We start from the raw sequence: 21,834 nt of genomic DNA, 5'->3' as shown, positions 1-21,834 counted from the left end.
ATCTGGTTTTAATATTTTTATTGCATAATCATTTTATTTGGGACAGTTGGTTAGCTATAGAAAATTTATTCTATTTTCTTTTATAAGTCTTGCAAATCATTGTTAAAGGACAACACGTCACTCAGACAGATAAGAATGCAAGCTGTAAGGCAAACCTTTGGATTTTTTATTATGGTTATCAATTATATATGAAGTGTTTTTATCAGCTCTGACAGCTGTGAGATGATGTGTAAAGCAGTGCGCTAAAACAAAATTATTTTTTTTATTATTGAGTGTTATCACCTCTGATGTAAGCATAGATAGTACATGTTGAATTTAAATTTAAATTTCATTATCATGGACTAGTTTCTGCCTGAATCATTCTAGTTACAACTTCTTAACTTCCATCCTGTTTTTTGATTTGGTGGAAATGTGATATGTTCATTTGAGCCAAAATTATAAGGTTCACTTCAGAATCAAACCCTAAAAACCTGATTTATCACATTGTTTTCTTATTTCAATAGGAACTTCTGCTGCTGTTTTTTTTATCTTATGTCAATGTGTATTTTCTATTGGGTGGCTGAAATCAATGTTCTGAAAGGAAACAAACCCACATATGAGTACATACCTAAAATTCTGTTCATCATCTATTCTGGACATACAAATTGAGGTCACAGTTTTTCATCTAAGATGCTGCATATTTTCTGTTGGGTGAACAGGATCAATGTTATAAAAGGAAACCCACGGACAAGTAAATGCAACCCTAAAATTCTGTTCATCAACAGTTTTGGCTGCATATAGCTTAAGGTGGCATTCTTTAATCTTCCAAACAGTGCTTATTTTCTATTAGGTGAACTGGATTATCATTATGAAAGGAAACACACCCACATTGAAACACAGGTCGGTATAATAAGATACTTTCACTTCTCACATCAGTATTTCTAAAGGTCAGAGGGGATCAATTGGGTTCTAATGAGTGTTTTTAGGTTCACAGTACAGAAGAAGGATCAAACTACCACCAGGGTCATAAAACTACTCCTGGAAATGCCCAAAACTCCTACGAAAGCCTTGTCAAATATGTGTACTTGGGCGACGAAATGTTTAGTAATACGGCCCACAACCCTAAAATTCTGCTCTCTCAGCTAAACTGTTCTGGCCTGGCCCATACAGATTAAGGCCACAGTTTTTCATGTTTGGACTGTGCTTATATATATTGTGAAAGGGAAAAGACATTATTTTTATGAAAGGAAACCAACTCACATTCAAATACAACCATAAGGTTTTTGTTATCATCTATATTGTTTTGACTCACAATTTAGGCTTGTGTTTTTCATCTTATGACAATGTGTATTTTCTGTTGGATAGATAGGAGTAATGTTTTTAAAGTAATCTCACTCACTGAAATACAACCCTAAAATTTTCTTCAGCAACTACTCACACTGTTCTGGCCTGGCCCCATACAAATTAAGGTCACAGTTTTTCAACTTTGGACTGTGCTCCTTTTTATTGTGAAAGGAAAACCACTCATTTTTTATGAAAGGAAACCAACTCACATTGAAATAAACCCCAAAATTCTGTTCAATCAACAGAAATTAAGTACAGTAAAACCCTTATAACTCGGCACTGTATAACTCGGAATTTGATATAACTCGGCAATGCAATGAAATATTCATTAAAGAATTAAATTTTGAATTCAAAGAAATAACGAAAAAAAAAGGAAAAAATTCATGCATCTCAGTATATTGCCGAGTTTTAACCACATCCTGTCGTCTACACACGGTATGCCTCACCCACATTTTCTTAGAAAGTGTATCCACACTTGGGCCACCTGATCCCACTCTCCTGCACTCTCTGATTTATCTTCTTCTACAGCCGATTTATCTCCATATCTCGTGGTTTACACTCGTGAAGGCTTGCCCGCGCTATTCCTCTTACTAAATTTCTCTTACTAAATCAGCTTCCTCGAGGCTGGGCGTTCTGTACCGTCTCCGCCAGTTCTTCTCCCCCGCACAGTTGCTGTCCATATACAGGGGCCTTGTCTGCCCTCGTATGGAGTATGCATCTCATGTGTTGGGGGGCTCCACTCACACAGCTCTTCTGGACAGAGTGGAGGCTAAGGCTCTTTGTCTCATCAGCTCTCCTCCTCATACTGATAGTCTTCTACCTCTTAAATTCCGCCGCAATGTTGCCTCTCTTTCTATCTTCTAGCGATATTTCCACGCTGACTGCTCTTCTGAACTTGCTAACTGTATGCCTCCCCCCCTCCCGCTGCCCCGCTGCACTCGACTTTTGTACTCTTGCTCATCCCTATGCTGTCCAAACCCCTTATGCAAGAGTTAACCAGCATCTTCACTCTTTCATCCCTCATGCTGGTAAACTCTGGAACAATCTTCCTTCATCTGTATTTCCTCCTGCCTACGACTTGAACTCTTTCAAGAGGAGGGTATCAGGACACCTCTCCTCCCGAAATTGACCTCTCTTTCGGCCACCTCTTTTAATTCTTTTTAGGACCAGCAAGTAGCGGGCTTTTTTTTTTATTATTGTTTCCTTTTTTTGTGCCCTTGAGCTGCCTCCTTTGTTGTAAAAAAAAAAAAAAAAAAAAAAAAATCCTGTATTAAAAACATATACCCTTACTCTCCCTGCTCGGTCTTCAAACACCCACGTGTTGTCTGCTTGGACTACATGACTATAGCTGCCCCTTCATTTGTATGTGTTAATTTAAGCTTTTACTGCTGTTGTGTAATGTAGTGTTTTCAAAATTATGACTAATTGCAATAGGGGGGAAGGGGAATGAGGGATTTGTGTAACTCGGAATATTGAATAACACGGCAAAGCTGGGAGCACCTATCATTCCGAGTTAGAAAGGTTTTACTGTAACATTTTTGTTTAATCTTCGGAGACTTCTTATTTGTGTGGACAGGATTAATATCATAAAAGGAACCCTCATATTGAAATAAAACCCAAAAATTCTGTTTAACATCCATAATATACTGATCTGGCCCCATACAAACCAACTAACTAATAGGGAGCATATGCCAGGGGGTGCATCACTTCCCTCACCCATTGCCTCTACCCCTAACAGCCCCCCTCTGCAAGCCCCCATGCAGTTACCCTTCCCATTCTAATCCACTCTTGGCAGGATGGATTGTCTCTCCCCAGCCATGGGTTATGTGGGCATCCCCTCCACTTATGGTTGTCTCATACAGGAACAACCCTATAAGCCAGAGCGATATCCGGGAAACCTGAAACATGCCCACATAGTTGAAGTCGGCATTCACAAATTAAGTTGATAACAGGCCCTGATTCAGTTTCATGGAGTAATAGCTGGTTTGGCAGTCATTCCAGCAATACCCATGATCCTGCAAAGGCACTTGATACCATAGGTATCGACATGTCTCTCCTGCCCCTCACTGTTCAGTGTCCATGTCCCACAGTCATACAGTAAGACAGGGAGCACAAGTGACTTATAGATTTGAATCTATGCAAGTCAAGGTTGCAGATTTTCATCCTACAACTGTGCTTTTTTCCATAAAGTTGACATGGCTTATATCAATATCAGACCCCCTCACACACACACACACACACACACTGATATATAAAACAAGCTGGAAGTAGAGCAAAGTGACCAATCCACTCTGCTGCCATTAAAAATTTGTCAGTTTTTAAGTTGTTTATTGCTATGAAAGGGTGCGTTCACTTCTTCATTCATACAGCAAGTGTTGTCATTGATAGGGACACTGTTTTTACCAGATGAAAACTTGAGACATGAATCACCTCCATCCTGTTTTGACTTGTGGCAATAAAAGAATTCATAAGCACTTTTCTTATATTATGTGCATTACAATACATTCCATTACAGATAAAAGGCAACACATGAAGAAAAAAACAATACCAAACACTTTTGAACTCAAACAAAAAATAAATAGGTTGCATCTTCTCAGTCAAAGGAAAACTGCGTCAAAATCCTTCGCACAATAAAACACTACAGTAAATTTATGGGACAAGTAGTATGAAGCTGCTATCTTTTGAGGACGAGACAAAGTACCTTCACACGGGACAAATCACAACCATATACAGATTGATTTGGAGAGGAACAGTGACTAAATATTTACCGTTCAACTTAAAACGTAACATTTCCATGATAACAATGCTCGGGGTCATCGCTGTAACATTACCTGGAAAGGATCCAAACAGGAATTTGATCACCTGAAATGAAAGACTCGGTCCGATGCAACGATGCAACAACCAAATGCAAAATTACAGATCAAGTGGAATGTACGGTACTTAACGGCAACAATCATGGGAATAATCAGTCAAGGAATGCCCCTATATACAAATTATTGACCCTTCATTAACTATCTCATTACTGACATGAAGTATTACAGCAGGTTGAGTCGATGAAACAGGAAGTGCCCTAGGTATATTTATATTTATATTATATTTATATGTATGTATAGTATATACACATGCAAGTACTAGGTCCTCATATGGTTAATTTTACCTCAAACACGTAACGGCCAATTGAAGATATTCCTTGAATGGTGACCCACTAACATGTCCAAATATCCTCACCTAGCCTGGCAATAATATCTACATCACTCAATGTTCACTATACACTTAACATCAGAGATCATTCATGCAGGTTCACACCCCTTAAAGCTTCACAAACAGCAAAGTTATTTCAGTGGTTGAGGTTATTAAGTTACATTTAACTGATAAATTTTCAGTCTAATTATTGTCAATTTTGTCATAATTATTTCCCTCAAAAAAACATTCACTCCCTTTATGATAAAACATCTCGCTTTAGTTCAATTTCAGCTACACTCCTGACCTCCGATAATTGAATAATCTCACGTACATTTATACACCAATAACTAGAGATGATTACAGAACATGAACCAGGCTAATGTGCCTCTTCTCACATAGTTACAACATTTACAAAAAAAGAAATGTTGCCAACAAAAAATTTATGCGGAAAATTGTACTGAATAAAAGTACATCTGTAATTTTCTTTCTCGCGGAGAAATGCGTTAGTACTGGTGTAGGCAGTGAACTATTAGTGCGACCATGTTCTTAGGGGCATTATCTTCCCTCGGGTGTCTGATTGACTGTGTTGTGGTGGCGTGAGGAAGGCAACACACGAGCCATGATACGCTACGTGAATGTGGCCCAGCCGGCGTCAGGGGCTCCAGAACGTTGCGCTCATTTATGGTACGATACATGTGATATGTCTACTTCGGGAATAGTAAAAATAATTCTCAGTATAATAAAAATAACCTGCGTCTAAAATATATAATTTTTTTATATGGGAAGTACAGTAACAATAATAATTATCGTTTTCATTATTTACAAGATATATTAATGTACATGTGTCTTTCTGTTTCCTTGGCATTTATACTCAAGAGTCACCAGGATTAGGGTCTGAGAATCCTGTGCAATAATTTCAATATTAATGAAAAGCTTTGTAGATGAATCAGGTTTCAGTTAAGCACTTAAAATTTTTAATTTTTAATCTAAGTACTTTATATAAAAAAATGTTGCTAGAGCCTTTCAAGGCCGTACAATATATCTCAGTGATGATTGACACATTACACCAATAGTGTCGGCTGTCATGGTTCATGAATCAGTTTTTCCCACTCATTCTCATTTCTGACCGGCCAAAACATTACCCACAGCCAGTGTTAAAATTTACAAGATATTGTAGCTGTCTGTGCATTGCTCTGGTACTGTTATTGCTACACCAAAATATTTCACCTCTTTGGTTAAAATTAGAGAGAACACAATAAATTTGCTGCTGGACAAGAATGAACACTTTTACAATGAAAACAAATCTATTTATTTCTTTTAATTACCATCATTCGAGATTCACATTTTACAATTATAAAAAGATAAGTTGCTGTAAATTATTTCAAATGTAGGCAGTGCAACCTGTGCAAAGAAAACCAGTAATTCCTCCGATCATTATAAACAATGATGAATAAATGTGCAGATTAAGAAAAAATATGCATGTGATAAAACTCAAGTGCCAATTCAAGCAATATACACAGAAAATAATTTTCAATCCACTACTCTACAGTGCTAGCAGCTCTAATTGCATACTAACATTTTTTTGCAACAGCACATGACACTTTTAACATTTAGTACAATAAAATACAGGCTGAACTCCTGCACACTTTTTAATTTTTTTAGTGTTTCACGCATAATTGTTCGATATCAATTAATTTTTGCATATTATTGGCACAATAGTAAAGAAAATAGGCTTGCTGTTGAGGGATACGAGCACTTGTATCTTACTATTATAACTAGAGCTATCCACCTGAACACATGAATGTGGGGCGTAATTTTCCTGTGAGATTCACTTGCTGGGGTACAGTACTTCGTTTATGGCTCATGCATGCTTTTGGACTTAAAACAAAACAAAACAAAACAAAACCTCATAAGTCTAACATAAAAAGGAAATGTTTTTATTGGTCATTCTTAAGACATTCTCATAGAATAAACCAACACCACAAAATTAAGGTACATCAGAGCAGATTTCTCTAAAGCAACAATTACCTTATACATACTAAATAAAAATATAGTTTTTACTAGCTATGAAAGGATCCTGCTGAGTGGGGCGTGGCTAACACAGGTGAAGAGTGTAGTGAGTAGAGTAATTCTATGTAGGTACCTATGAGGGGAAATAACATTGCTCTACACACACTACCACAACTGTACATAACATTTGGTTGTTGATGCAAAGTGTATGCGTTTACACTTTGACACAGTTTGACTCTCCATAAAAAGAACATCAGTACTGGATTCTCTTTCTTGCAAGGACTCCCATCTCACTGCTACTAGTACATAAAGATTAGCCTCCCTTTAGCTGCCTACAACAGTGGCAAGGAGGATGAGAATTCATGGTCAAACCACCTGTGAGGTAAAACGGCATTCTGGCCTTGGCTGAAATGATAATCACTTCACTAGGGGGGGGTGGGGGACATTATTTTCTGCCTTCAGTACTAGGAGCCCTTGCCCTGCTATATCCAGGAACTTCACCCTACCAAAGCCTCAAAAACTAGGTCATTGTTTATCCTTAAGGTAGTTAGCTTCATACAACACTGCAACAAGGGATGACAGTTTAGTTTTCCCCTGACTAGTGATTCCAAGGATGGCCCAACCCTCCTGAAACAAACAGGTGGATGCAGGTAATACTTGGTGGCTATCAGCAGCAGGAGAATTGGTGCTATCCAGCTGAGCAGTGTTGACTAGTGGCCATGACTAGCTGTGCCGCCAAAAACACATGTGGCTTAATAAGGTAGAGGCTGCTGCACACCTGCTGATAACAAGAAGCAGTTTACTAGGAGGAGGAATAGAGATGAGGAAGATATAACACAAAAAAATCAAGAACAAATCAGGCAGTCATAGCTACTGTACATAAACCTGCCTAGTCACTCAAACCAGCATGTATATATCCCTCTCAACCACTACAGGGGTAAGGAAAAGCCAACTAACTACAGCACCTTACAAAATTATGTTCACAGACATTATACGATAATCATGAGGGAGAAATTATGTCACAGACACTATACAATAATGATGAGAGCAAATTAATATATTATATACCTAAAACAGACAATGACCAAGTCTACACAGATCTGTTTTTTCTCAACACAACAACTCATTTTTACAAGACATTACAAGGAGAAGGAGGAAGGTGAGGGTGAGATACTGCTGAAGAACTCTTAGCTTTGTCTTCAGTGACTTCATGCCTGAGACTGTGACTGGTATCCAAAATCCACAGTAGCGTTTCCAGTACCTGACTGAGGCTGGGGAGGTTGTCCACTAAATGGGGGCTGAGAGTAGCCTCCATCTGGGTCTGTGGCATCTGGGTAGCTGTTGTAGCCCCCTGTGGTGTTGGGTTCAGCCTCATAACTTGGGGCAAAGGCCTGGTCTGATCCCTGTTTGTACCTCAGAAAAGCAAGGTAAGCAGCTGCAGCCTAGAAGGGAGGAAGAGATGTGGAAGATAAAACACAAAGATCAGATCATACAGTCATGGTTACTGTACATTCACCTTTTCCCTCACATTAACTGACTAACGCAGCACCTCACAAGATTATGCTTGCAGATGCTATGCGATAATCATGATGAGAAGTTATGTCACAGTCACTAAATATGACAATGATTAATGAAAAAGTTAAATATTATTTAGCTGCAGTAATATATAATGCAGTGGAAATGAACCTTCACATCAAATGCATACAAAATACTTGAAATATGACCATATGCAATGTGGTGAAAATTAATATTAATATATGGATGAAAAATACAGGAAGATCAACAAAATATCCAAGAATTCAACTTTCAACAGCAATTTTCATAAATTATACATAATATGGAGGCTTGCTCAAACTAAGAAGACACATCATAACAACTTTAAAAAAAAGTGGAGCTAGAACAAGTTTTCTGCAGTTTCTGATGCCTTACCCATGGGAAGATTGCAAAGAAGCTGAATGCAATAGCTGCCTGCATGTTGTTTACTCCATAATTAGTTTCTTTAGACTTGCTCCACTGGTTGGTCAAGTAACAGAAGCCAACAAAGTACAGGAACGACCAAAAGGCTGAAAAAGAAGAATTTATGTAAATACAAATTGAAACACAACCAGGTACAAATACAAAGCCAAGCCTCCCTGTCATTTTTCAGGACTAGTTTCTTGACATTTTCTACATCAAGTAAAATTAAAACAGTACAGCAGTGCAGTGGTTAGCATCCCTAACTACGAATCTGCGGGCCTGAGTATGAATCCTGGCCTGGGCAGGTGGCGTGCAGCCCACCCAACTCTTCATCCTTCCTTTTGGGATTGTCGATAAATGGGTACCTGGGGGAATCCTGGGGAAGGCAAACTGTGGTACCCTGGATGTTGCACTGGCCCTGTGATGGGTTAATGAGTTCTCTCCCATAACACGCTCAAAGGGCCAGCAGGATGGAGATGAGCACTGCCTCCACACACAGCTAGTATATAGCATATGCTCCCAACTTTACCTATACTTTACAGGGAAAGAAAAAATGCTGGAAAAGAATATGATCATGGTGAAGAGCACTGCCAGCATTTTCTCAGTTCATGTACCATGATCATTCTTTATCTCTCATCACCATTACTGGTATGAAGTTCAACTATGAGAAAAGACAATTATGTAGTCTCTCAGTCAACAGCCATTAGGAAGTGGTTCATGAATGAGTCCTGCCACTAGTGTACAGAGAATACTATCCACTCTGCTTTCCTTGAGTGTCAATTTCTAAGTCACCCTTGTCAAGTTAAGCCTTTCACTAAGGCTGGGCCAAAACAGTGCTCCATGCCGTATCCGAGATCGTGGCGCGCGCCGAATTTCAAATGTCACTATTGAATAGAACAAGTTTTCAGCCATAAACTCAACATAATCATCATGTATTATGTATGAAAACATGCAGAATTAAATGGTGCACATAAAGAAACAAGTTAATTGATAATTTTGAGATGTAAGCATAAATATACAGAGATGAAATAACTTGTATACTGGCTAAAGTGAGCCAGGACGCAGTATGTGCGTCCTCAGATATGGTACGGCGCACGTAAGGACGCAGTATATGCGTCCTCGTGTTGAAGGGGTTAAGAGACAGAATTGAAAAAGAGATCAAAGACAAATGGGCAAATTAAGTTACTATACAGTTATAGTTATGTGTATTAAGGTCACAAATATCAATGAAGGAGTAACAAAAGCAGAGGAAAATATAGACAAGATAAATAAAAACTTCTAGGAAACTGATACAAGGATAATAATAAAAAATCCTGGGAACAACCTCTGACTCCACCTCCACATCCTGCCAGCATTTCCTGTTGATAATGTGTTGCTGCTGTAACACTTCATGCACATGTAACCAAACCATACAGATGGAGGGAAAACCTTGTGGCACCTCAAGATACATTATTCAAGGTCTGTTAATGATGCATCCAACCTCATTATTTTGCTCAGAAACTGTATGCAGCCAAGAGGAATGGGTGAGGCCACATGTGTTAATAGAATGCAGACTTGATTTTAAGCCTTGCTAGTTAAGCCTGTCACTGCCGTTTAGACGATGTGCATGGCTATGTATCTTGTGCTCATCACATTTTCTAATGATGATGCAATTGTGTAGCACATGATAATGACTTCCTGAAGACCACAATCAGTGGTGGCAAGTACCAGATGTATGAATACATCCCAGAATCCAATGTTCAGTCATCCCAGTAGGAGTTTTCATCTTCAATCAGGCCAAAAAGCAATAACAGTTAGGAATAAGAAAGTGATGCTGACTATTTTAACTACCTTGGTGTTCAGCATCAAGAATAGGCACCAGAATGCCAAATTCTTAACAAACTGTATTATCAAGAGGTTGTCAGTCATCAGCATGGTGCAGTTTTGCAAGTGGAACCTGCACCATGACAATGCCCTGACCCAATCTTCCCTCCTTATCTGGGATTCCTTGCCCAAGCACAGAATTCCTCAGGCTCACCAGGCTTCCTCCTCTCCAGGTATACTTTGAAAATTAGAAGTGGAATGCAAAAACCAGGCAAGATATTTTTCCCCAGCCTAAAGTCAGATAGTTTGTGAACAGACCTTGTATAATTTTCTACTAAAACTCGTATCTTGACACACACAAACACACACACGCACGCACGCACGCACACACACACATACAGTGGTTAGTGCAGTAGTTAGCGTGCTGGCCTCACAACCGAGAGGTCCCAGGTTCAATTCCCAGGTGGAGAGAAGACGAATGGGTAGCCTCCTATCATCCATGCCCCTGTTCACCCAGCAGTGAAAGGGTAACGGCTGTCAGACACAGGGTGTGGCCCACCTCCCAGGTGCGTGTGGGTGTGATTTGAGATTACAGTAATTAGGGCCAAGCAAATACCTGTCCCGGTACCTGCTTACCAGTGCTGTCTCAGTACCAATACTGCTAAGTGCTTAGCCAGCGTCAAGATAGCGGAACTCCTTTTAAATTAATAAAATGCTTAACATATCCTCACCTGAGAAGCCCATGTCTGCCATGACATAGCGTTTCCTGGTCTTGACGGAGGACATCTGCTCAAAGAAGTATTCACCAGCAATGAACCCAATGGAGGCCAGGAACGCGATGACAGAAATTCCGACCCCATAGTTGCAGGCGTTGCTATCTTCATTGTAGAGGCACACTTCCTTGCCCTCCTTGTTCAAAATCCAGCCTTGTGATGAGATGCAGCCAAAGATGATGACAGAAAAGAGCTGGAAGAGGAGGTAACATGTCACAGATGGGGCAGGGGAACTGCTTGAAGAACATGAGAAACTTATCTATTCATGATAAAATTTCTTCCAACCAAAGCCACTCAGAATTCAAACCTCAAGACCCTCAAGACACGAGGCAGACACTCTAGCAATGCCAAAGGGTATCCAGGCCTTAAAGAACCTGACAAATATTTACATTGAGTAATTCCCATTTGCCAGTGTGCTGAAATTCTACACATCTTGATGGCTTTACCCACCATGGTATAAGAGGTAATTGGAAAAATGGAGAAAAATAGCAAAACAACTGAGAGGAGCTATAAATAGAAGAACGTTGAGTAGCTGGAAAATGGAAAGTATATTAACAATGTGCAGATTCCAGCCATTTCATAAAATGAAGCCATATGTATCAATAATGTAACTGCTCTACATTGCATACACTGGACTGACATGAATAGGGATAAAAGACAGGGGTGACCTGGAAATAAAGAAAAAGGGGCATTCATGCAGCATTTCTGGAGGATGCAAATTTCATAGGTGTCACTACAGTCTGACTTAGCTATGAAGGCAGTTTGGGCCAAGATGTGTGACCTATCCCCCACCCACCCCTCAATGCCCAGACAAGCCTACACCCATACTGTAGTCTGACTCAGCTACGAAGTCAGTTTGGGCGGGGCCCGCTCGGGGAGTTCCCTAGCCAAAGCGCTGCCAAATTTTATTCAATGTATAAAGAATATTTGATACACAATTTCAAATATACATAGTACGTAGATCACATATGAGGGATAATGATGTATTGGGGGTGATGTGGCAGTGCTGTGAAAAGAATCGGGCCCCACCCAAATTGACCATACGTACATTATATGTGTCGGACTATAGTCTAATTAAAGCAAAATATTGGTCATATTTATACATAGGGTGAAATAAACAGTGGTAGCTTTGAAGATAAAATGAAAGAAGGTAATCACGAGCTCCTTTCCTGTCATACAAATACAATGCTTAGGAAAATGAGATAAAATTCACCTTTTCTGGATTGTTAAATACATGTTAAAACACTAATGTTGTGTTGTCATGCTGCTCTGGCTACTAACAAAACAAACAAGCAAGCAACATAACCTCCCCTACATGGTAACCCCACCTCCCCAAAGTGTAACCCAGCTCCCCTGAGACCAGGAGGCGTACATACCAACCAGACAATGATATACAGAGATACAGTATATATAGTGTGTGTCTGTTACATTAATATGCACTTGTTACTATGCACTGTGCTAAAGAACAGGATGAGAACCTTTCCTGAAACTTGCCTTTGCAGGAATAATCTTTTGATTTTATTTTTATGGATCTATTTTATTTATACTGGCCTGATATATATTTGCGTAAGCATAGATATAGATAGATAGGAGTTAGACATAAATATATAGATTCTACTAAATACTTGAAAGACACTATTGTATTTGAACATCAAACATCACAAAACTATTATTTATATATTCTAATATTTTGGAAACAAATATGTATGCACACTCTAGTTAAGTGTAAATTGTTATGTAACAAGTGTATAATTACATAACTACAGCCACAGGTGGTATCTTAATAGTGATAAGGACCCTTCACATGATAAGCTCAACCAGATATTACCCATGAAGTTGACTCTAGTTTTATAATAATAATGACACTCACCTATTAAATGGCACTATTCTTTACGTAAATACACAGCTCTAACCCTAGACTATTATTAGTAATCGAGTGTTATATGTGTTATAGATGGAGCGTTGTATGCAGAGCCTTTATAAAGGCTGTAAAAAGTGAAGCTAAATTTGGAGGCATATACTAGAGCTGCATATATTTGTAGTCACTTCTAAATGGAGTGACTACCTCCCTAACCATGTAACAGTCAGTGCAGTCTTGATCTTGCTGTCACTATTTGATGGTGATGGGTTATTATTTATTGTTGGTTGGGTTATGTTAGTTTATAATTAGCTCTTAACTATATTAGCAGCAATAGGTTACTATTTTTATCAACTTTGCCAAATTTGCTAAGTAAGTAACGACAAGATATCATCTTATTTACATAGCCGCTTGGTAAATAAAAACATGATATCGACCTTATTCATTCACCAAGCACTACTCGGTGAATGGCCACGCCCCACTGCTAAAGCTATCACAACCTGTGAAGAAATACCAATTCTTGACTGTATCCTATTCAGCTTGCAAAAAAATTACTGTGGGATTTACTGAAAGGATCTGTCCAGCGAAATTATTAGTCAAGTTTGATCAAGTTGTTACATTAATTAAATATTTAGGAAGGTGTAACGTTGCATTAGGTAAGGTTACATTGATTTATACAACAGATTTGGTAGTTTGGTTCATTTTCAAAGTGGGTTGGGTCATTTTACAAGATAGGTTAGGATAATTCACAAGCTAGGTTCAGTTAATGTACAAAGGTGATTACAAGGTTATGTCCATTTAATCAGGAAAGGTTCTTAGTTTACAAGGTGGATATATCATTTAAGGTGTTAGAGGTAAATTTAAAGGGTGGGTTAAGTATTGTCAAATGAAGTTATAAGTTGTACTGTAGCAGGTAAGGTTCAGTTAAGTTGTAGTAGGTAAGGTTCAGTTAGGTAAGTTTAGATACACAATGAGATAGGTATGGTATAGTTAAGGGACAAGATGGATTACGTTACCGTAAGTTGGGTTAATATACAACGTGGGATAGGTTACGATAAGTTAGGTTAAGATGGTTAGGTTAGGTTAATATACAAGGAGGGATAGGTATGGTATGACTAATATACCAGGTGGGTTAGGTTAGATTTGGTTGCTATACAAGGTGAGACAGGTACTGTTAGGTTAATATACAAGGTGGAAGAGGTACCTAATGTCAGGTTGATGTAAAACGTGGATTAGGTAATGTTAGGTTAATACACAAGGTGGGATATGTTACATTAGGTTGATATACAAGGTGGGAAAGGTAATGCTAGGTTAATATATAAAGTGGGATATGATACGTTAGGTTAGGTTAATATACAATGTGGGACAGGTTACGTTAGGCTAATATACAATGGGGGAGAGGATATGTTGGGTTAGGTTAATCTACAGTGTGGGACAGGTTACATTAGGCTAATATACAATGGGGGAGAGGATACATTAGGTTAGGTTAATATGCATTGTGGTACAGGTTACATTAGGCTAATATACAATGGGGGAGAGGATACATTAGGTTAATATACAATGTGGGACAGGTTACATTAGGCTGATATACAATGGGGGAGAGAATACATTAGGTTAGGTTAATATACAGTGTGGGACAGGTTACATTAGGCTGATATACAATGGAGGATAGGTAATGTTAGGTTAATATACAAGCTGGGTTAGGTTACATTAGGTTAGGTTAATATACAAGATGAGTTAGGTTAGGTAATGTACAAGGTGGGATAGGTGAAGTTAGGGTAAATCTTAAGAATAGTGGCTCCTGGCGGGTTCACATTTAGGGCGCTGTGTGGTGGTAATTACAAAATTTCTAGCACGTATGACGGGGTTTTGACAGGCAGATAGGCGTATTTATGTCACAAGGGGTGTATTTTTCCACGCGGGCTCTTCCCTTTCTTCCCCCTGGAGCTCGCAGTCTCATCGCCCATCGACTTAGAAGAAATCATGAGGCCAGCGTGGAAAAATACACCCCTTGTGACATAAACACGCCTGTCCGCTTGTCAAAACCCCGTCGTACATGCTAGAAATGTTGTAATGACCACCACACCGTGCCTTAAATGCGCACCCACTAGGAGCCGCTATTCTTAAGATTTACCGAAGTTAGGATAATATACAAGGAGAGAAAGGTACTGTTAGGTTAATGTACAAGGTGGGACAAGTGGTTAGGTTGATATAAGAAGTGGGTAGGGAAGGTTAAGCAAATGGCTGTCTTGGGCGTGTGGGTGGAGCCTTTGTCTCCATTCCATAAAACAACTGATGGCAATGATGGTAATGGTTAGAGCCCGTGGAAACAAAGCAAAATGTTAAAAGGGGGGAAAAAACTAAACTTTAATTTGCAATGGCTGGCAATGAGTCATCACAGCATCATAACCACCACCATTTATAACAAACACACCAACAGACAAACAAACTAACACAGCAGCAGACACCAAACTCTGGCAAACACTAACGCTGTCGCTTCTTTCATCAGGCAAAAAAATAAAGAAATAAAAAATTGATTGTTAGTATAGAGCAAGTCACAAGATGTCACCCCGCCCCCTCCCTCACTCCTCACCCTAATCACCCCTTCACACACCCATAACTAACCTGAACACACCATGAAACACACAAAATAAAGAAATAAAAAGTCGATTGTTAGTATGGAGCAAGTCATGAGATGTCACCCCGCCCCCTCACTCACCCCTTCACACACCTATAACTAACCTGAACACACCATAAAACACACACAATCACACTCAACCCTTCCCTCCACTCCCAAAAATAAAGAAATTAAAAATTGATTGTTTGTTAGAATGGAGCAAGTCACGATCGAGATGTCACCCCGCCCCTCCCTCACCCCCACCCTAATCACCCCTTCACACCCCTCACACACCCGTAATTAACCTCGAAACATCATAAAACACACAAAATCACACACAACAGGCAAAAAGAATAGAAATAAAAAATCGATCGTAATTCTTAGTATGGAGCAAGTCACGAGATGTCACCCAGCCCCCTCCCTCACCCCTCACCCTAATCACCCCTTCACTCCCCTCACACACCCGTAACTAACCTCAACACACCATAAAACACACAAAATCACACACAACCCTTCTCTCCACTCCCAAAAATCAATACACAGCGCTTAGGCCCTCACGGAAATGGCCGGTTGGTGACGTCCCAGGCTGGAAAAAAATTATAATCACACATCCCACCCCTTCCTCATGTGGCTACGTACCCATGTCACTGCCCTGAGGATGACCTGGGGCCGCTGGATAAAGGTTAGAGGGTCAAAAGGAGCCCCTGCCTTCCCTCCGCCGTATACCCCCTCCTCCATCATCCTGCCTTACAACAATTATCAAGCCGTTTTTTTTCACCTTCACACGTCACCCTCCTCGTTTCCCGGTCACTGAGGTCAATATGGGTGTCTTAACTTTGCTTTATACCGGTCGTGGGCTCGATGAATGCCCTACAGAGGCGGAAAACATGTAATATGGAGGCAAGCAGACGACACGGCTGTGCGCAAACGCGGGGAGCTGAATCAATTAGACTTTTTTGGCTCCTTTCACGGGGATAAAACGCGTGTAATGGGTCACTTTTGGGGTATTAGGGCCTTTTCCTACGCCTGAAGACCAGTATTTTCGAGTCTGTTAGGATATTAAGGCCCTGACTGAACTGGGTGCGTAATCCGTTTTGCAACTGATGGACTTTTGTGTCTCTTTTCACAGGGGAAAAACGCGTGTAATGGCTCACTTTTGGGTAATAAGGCCTTTTCTTACGCCCAAAGACCAATATTTTCGAGTCTGTTAAGATACTAAGGCCCTGACAGAATAGAGTGCGTAATACGTGTTGCAACTGTCGGGCTTTTTTGTTTCCTTTCACGGCGGAGAAACGCGTGTAATGGCTCACTTTTGGGTAATGGCTTGACCGCGGGGCCTTTTAACACACCTCAAGACGAGTGTTTGTGAGTCTGTGAGGATATTACGGCCCTGACAGAACCGGGTGCGTATATGAGTGTTGCAACTGATAACTCCTTAATCTCCCTCTTGACTCCGCCCATTCTCCTATCTCCTCCCACTGATAATCTAATGTAGCTTCCCTTGGGTTGTAATGCGTCGGCTCCGTGGTTTTATAGTGCCTGAGTCATTGATGTGGGGAAGTTTTACGGGAGAAAATGTTTTTATCACCGTAATCCTAGGCCGAAAGCGAGAGGGCGGGGTTTTTAAACGTGAGTGTGTGTATATGTGTGTGTGTGTGTGTGTGTGTGTGTGTGTGTGTGTGTGTGTGTGAGAGAGAGAGAGAGAGAGAGAGAGAGAGAGAGAGAGAGAGAGAGAGAGAGAATACATAAAAGTACATAGATATTCAGGTTTCATTTGAGGCGAGGCAAGTAGTGGCATTATAATAGTTTTGTTTGTCACCTTTTTCAGTGTAGACTGGGATGATCACACTGACGTGATCATCTTGATGTGAATAAAACCCACACTTGAACACTGGCAAACATACATCTTTCGTCTGCAAGTGCAGGTTTTATTAACATCTTTTTCGAGTGTTTTAGTACTTCTTTGATCTCTGTAGTCCTCTGCAGTTTGGGTAGGGCCCGAATCTCTTCACAGCTCTGCCGTATCACCCCTAATACACCACTCTCTCAATCACATGTCTTTTACGTAATATTCGAAATTATGTATCAAATATTCTGTATACTTTAAATAAGAAGTGGCAGCGCTATGGCCAGGGAACTCCCCGAGCGGGCCCCGCCCAAACTGACTTCATAGCTGAGTCGGACTACAGTATGGGTGTAGGGTTGTCTGGGCGTTAGGGGGGGAGAGGTCACACATCTTGGAAACTCCGCAGAGATGACTACACTGCTAGGGAAGTTTAGTGAAGAGACTCATGTTTAAGTGACAGGTCTAGCCAGAAATGTGAGATTTTCCAAGTTCATGTAAGTAGAAGGCACCACTGTGTAAATTGCTCTGACCGGAGCAGCTGGGCATATGCTATGGCTGCACGTGGCCTCGGTGCTCATTTCCGTCCCATTTGTCCTTGCGAAGGTGATGGGTGAGAACCCATGACATCGATCGGGACACTAGGCAGCGTGACATCCGGAGTTCACCTTCCCTAGGTTTCCCCGGATACCCATTTATTGGCCAATCCGAAGGGGGGATGAATACCTGGGTGAACTACGTGGTGGCTACCGGGTTGGGATTCTAACCCGGGCTCGCGGATTATAATATCTAGACGTGCTAACCCCTACACTACGGGGTCGTAAGGGAAAGGCAACACGCACCTTCAATTTGCTTCTCTAGAGAATCTACGAGGCGGAGTACCATAATATTTCACTCAGATAATTTGCTATGGAAATATGGCAAACAAGAAAACATCACACCCTGTATTTCTTGCAGTTGGGAAAAGCTTGCAGCTCTAGCTCCTTTCCCAGTCATTTTATCAAGCTATGAGTAAAACCCGGCTTCCGGTGATATGTTTTTTTTTTTTTAGACTTATCCCCTAGTATCACTAGGGGAAACGGACCTTTGCCAAAGGCGGCCCGTAGCATGGTGCCGACAGACCGACTCTATCGGCGATCGAAATCTAGCCCACCAAGTCGGTCTGTCGACGAGGATTGGCGTGTCTCTGCGGTGATATGTGATCCATATACCTAAAGAACATGTTTCAACTAAGTTTTTTTTTTCTAAAATTTAAAATATACGTTGACACGTACTCTCCCAAACATGATCAGTCAGGCCAGAGCAACCGATGTTGTTCACTCGGTTCGGATCATTGGCAGAAAGGCAAATGCGTGGCTACTACAGCCTGCCTTCCCGCAGGAGTCAATATCTTGAGTCAAGGAATGGCGTCTGGCTGGGCGGCCCGTGGCTGTCTCCTCGGCATTGTCCCGTAAAGATAACATCTGCTCTTCCCGCCTGACGAAGGGTGTCTGATATATTTCGTTCCACTATTTCTTTTGAATTTATTTTCGCCTAAAACAAAGCAGAGTTGAAATATGTGCTTAGCTTGTGGATCATGGCTCACTGGAACCCTGATTTTACTCACCTTTGCATCCGTTTGGTCACTTTGATATAGAGACAGGGAAACGAAACTGGAATTGCCAGATCTTCTTTACAATGCCTTCGTTTTGCAAGAAATTAAACATTTTCATAAGAGATTATTTGAATTATTTGAATGAAGTAATATCGTATTTGTATCGTAATTTGCCTCAGCTCCTCAGAGTAGCAAAGGTATTGTCTTTCCGTCCGTACTAGCCTTAGAAACAGGATACAGTGCTGTCATCTCCTACTGTAGAACAGGGTCAAGTGATGCCCTCTAGGTTACTAGAGCGAACATTAGTTTTATTTTACTGTATATACGTACCTTTATATTAGTTAACTGATTAATGACATCCAAGGCACGTGATAACTTTTCTGCTCTTTGATGCTCGTTATTTCTCTGCTGCCGGGGAGGGGATGCGCCTGCACGCCCTGCATGTCCTCAGCTTGCGCCAGGCCAATACATAGCAGAGTCGGCAGACCCTTCATGTACTCGCCTGACTCATAGCATGGCTACACACTACTTTATTTTTTTTAGTTGGGTAAAGCAAAAGACGCATAAGATACAAATATAATTTCTTTTCTCCAAATAACATGCTCCACACAAATAACATGCTCCACACAAACAACATGCTCCACACAAATAACATGCTCCACACAAACAACATGCTCCACACAAATAACATGCTCCACACAAACAACATGCTCCACACAAATAACATGCTCCACACAAACAACATGCTCCACACAAATAACATGCTCCACACAAATAACATGCTCCACACAAATAACATGCTCCACACAAATAACATGCTCCATACAAGTAGATTTTCCTGGCCACTTTCCAATTTTCACACACACACACACACACACACACACACACACACACACACACACATACATATGGAGCACCAAGTCGTAGACGGTGGGAATATTGACTTGACTATATCGCTGTGCCCCCCCCCCCCCCCACTCACTCCCCATCCCTCGTTGTGTTCCCGTGTCCCTTGGTGACGGCGTGTGCGGGCCAGGAAACTTATTCTCTCCAATATTGGGGTCAGCAAAGGTTAATCCAAGAGGTCTGCCGCCACCTGCGAGGGCCACCCGCTTCTCGTGTATGTTGTTCATCTTCAGGGGAGGCTCAGATAAATGTTATTCTTGATAGTTATTGATGATTATAACGATGGTAATGACGTGATTCTTGTCCATGCCGTTTACGAAGATCATCCGTTGTTTGTTGTTCGTGTTCAGGGGATCTTAAAAAAATTATATTCTTCACTTACCTCGTTAATTATGATGAAAAAAATGACGTGGTTCTTTTCCATACCGTTTACGAAAATCACCCTCTATTGTTGTTGTTCATCTTCAAGGGAGTCGTAGAGATATTATCCTACACTTACCTTGTTGATATTAAGGATAAGTCTGTTTGTCTTGCTAATTTTCCTTTTACTTTATGCTGGTTCATAAATTTTTGGGGGTAATCTTACGTGTTTCTAGAGTGTATTTGAGTATTGGACGGGGGTTGTTGGAAGACATTCTGGGGGTTGGAAACGCGATGGAGACGTGAGGAAATAAATCAAACATGTTGTATACAAGAATGCCACGCGTCCGTACTCTTGTTTTGGCGACAGTTTTAATATTGACGTGTGTGTGTGTGTTGGGAGCGAGAACCCTAGATCAGTGTCGCATCTTTTCGAAGGATTAGAAAAGAGATTTCGAGGAATCGCTGAAGAAGGAGGAAGTGGACGAGAAGAAGTGATTGAAGTTAAGCAAAGAGAGTATAACTGGCTTGCAAGTTAGGAACGATGCGAGGAAGAGACACATATTGAAAAGGAAGAAAACGAAAATAAATAAGTAGAATGAGAAAGAAGGAAGAAAATATAGCAACGGGGTGGCGTAGAAAGAAAAAAAATGAATGAATGATAGAAATACAGATGGCAGTAGAAAGTAAAGTAGGAATAACACATAGGAGATTAACGAAAAAGAAGCAGATATGAAACAACCCCGGCAGAATGAAATGAAATTGGAGCAGGAGAAAAACGTAGATAAGAAGAAATAAACTTAACTATACATGGCAGTAGGGTGTAAAGAAGGAATAACACAAGATAAAGGAACGAAAGACAAAAATAGAGCAACCTAACAGAAGAAAGTGGAGCTGGAGCAAGGATGGAGAACGTAAATAAGTGATTAAAAAAAAAAAACCATGGCAGTACAGAGTAAAATAGGAACTGGAGATAAAGAAACATAGGGACAGCGAGTAGCGGGCTTTTTTTTTATTATTGTTTCATTTTTGTGTGCCCTTGAGCTGTCTCCTTTGTTGTAAAAAAAAATGAGTAAAATATACAGTCATAGTCTATGATACAGTAAAGTAGGAATAGAGAATGAGAACTTAGATAAATGAATAAGAAGAGGCAGATGAAGAAAACATGCAAGAGTACGATTAGCAAGGGATGACGACCCATATTACTAACCCCACCATTACGACCATTTCCCAAGGTCACAGGCAAGATTACCCGGGTTGTCATGGGTGCTTTTTCCGTTCAAGATTCATAAGCCTTGTAAAACCATCACTGGGATCACAAAACAGTCCATGAAAGCCCAGCAACGAGGGGCTTTTCATGCAGGTAAACTGAGGTGGCGATACGTTTAAAAATTGGGGCTGAAGACCTTTGGTAAGAGGAAGGGAGACAGGGCAGGCAGGGTAGCCATCAGCAGCAGGGTTCGTCGCCTTCCCTGCCAGTCCGACCCCCCCATTAAGAAGAGGTTAATCGGCCTTCCCTAAGCCCAGGAAAAGAAAGCGGTCCAAGGGAGTAAACACAGGCAGGCTTTTCTGGGCGACGCGGCGTGAAGAAAAAGACTGATTGATTGA

At 40.6% G+C, this 21,834-nt stretch overlaps 1 protein-coding gene across 3 annotated transcripts; it reads right to left on the bottom strand.

The window, feature by feature from the left end:
• Window positions 1-3,791: 3,791 nt before the first annotated feature.
• Window positions 3,792-16,963, bottom strand: LOC127001958 (synaptogyrin-like). 3 transcript variants are annotated; one of them, XM_050867226.1, is made up of 5 exons: window positions 16,163-16,963; window positions 11,007-11,241; window positions 8,446-8,579; window positions 7,778-7,958; window positions 3,792-7,297 (listed from the first exon to the last, which is right to left on the bottom strand). In XM_050867226.1, exons 1-5 carry the CDS (start codon window positions 16,262-16,264, stop codon window positions 7,269-7,271), a joined length of 681 nt encoding a protein of 226 aa, XP_050723183.1. In that variant the 5' UTR covers window positions 16,265-16,963; the 3' UTR covers window positions 3,792-7,268. The 3 variants fall into 3 exon arrangements, with proteins under 3 accessions (XP_050723183.1, XP_050723184.1, XP_050723182.1); XM_050867227.1 differs by having other exon boundaries at window positions 3,792-7,294; window positions 16,163-16,961; XM_050867225.1 differs by having other exon boundaries at window positions 3,792-7,958.
• Window positions 16,964-21,834: the final 4,871 nt, after the last annotated feature.

This window comes from Eriocheir sinensis, chromosome 22, assembly GCF_024679095.1.
Source record: "Eriocheir sinensis breed Jianghai 21 chromosome 22, ASM2467909v1, whole genome shotgun sequence".
In the NCBI taxonomy this organism is placed as follows: domain Eukaryota; kingdom Metazoa; phylum Arthropoda; class Malacostraca; order Decapoda; family Varunidae; genus Eriocheir; species Eriocheir sinensis.
Note: the sequence above shows the minus strand (reverse complement) of the source record. Positions and strands in the feature narration are given on the sequence as shown.

Excerpts from the sequence above, each read along its gene's own strand:
- LOC127001958 (XM_050867225.1), bottom strand. The coding sequence starts at position 16,264 with ATGATGGAGGAGGGGGTATACGGCGGAGGGAAGGCAGGGGCTCCTTTT. Across the intron at positions 11,242-16,162 it reads TCCTCAGGGCAGTGACATGG|CTCTTTTCTGTCATCATCTT; the intron begins GTACGTAGCCAC and ends CTCCTCTTCCAG. Across the intron at positions 7,959-8,445 it reads TCTTTGCAATCTTCCCATGG|GCTGCAGCTGCTTACCTTGC; the intron begins GTAAGGCATCAG and ends CCTCCCTTCTAG.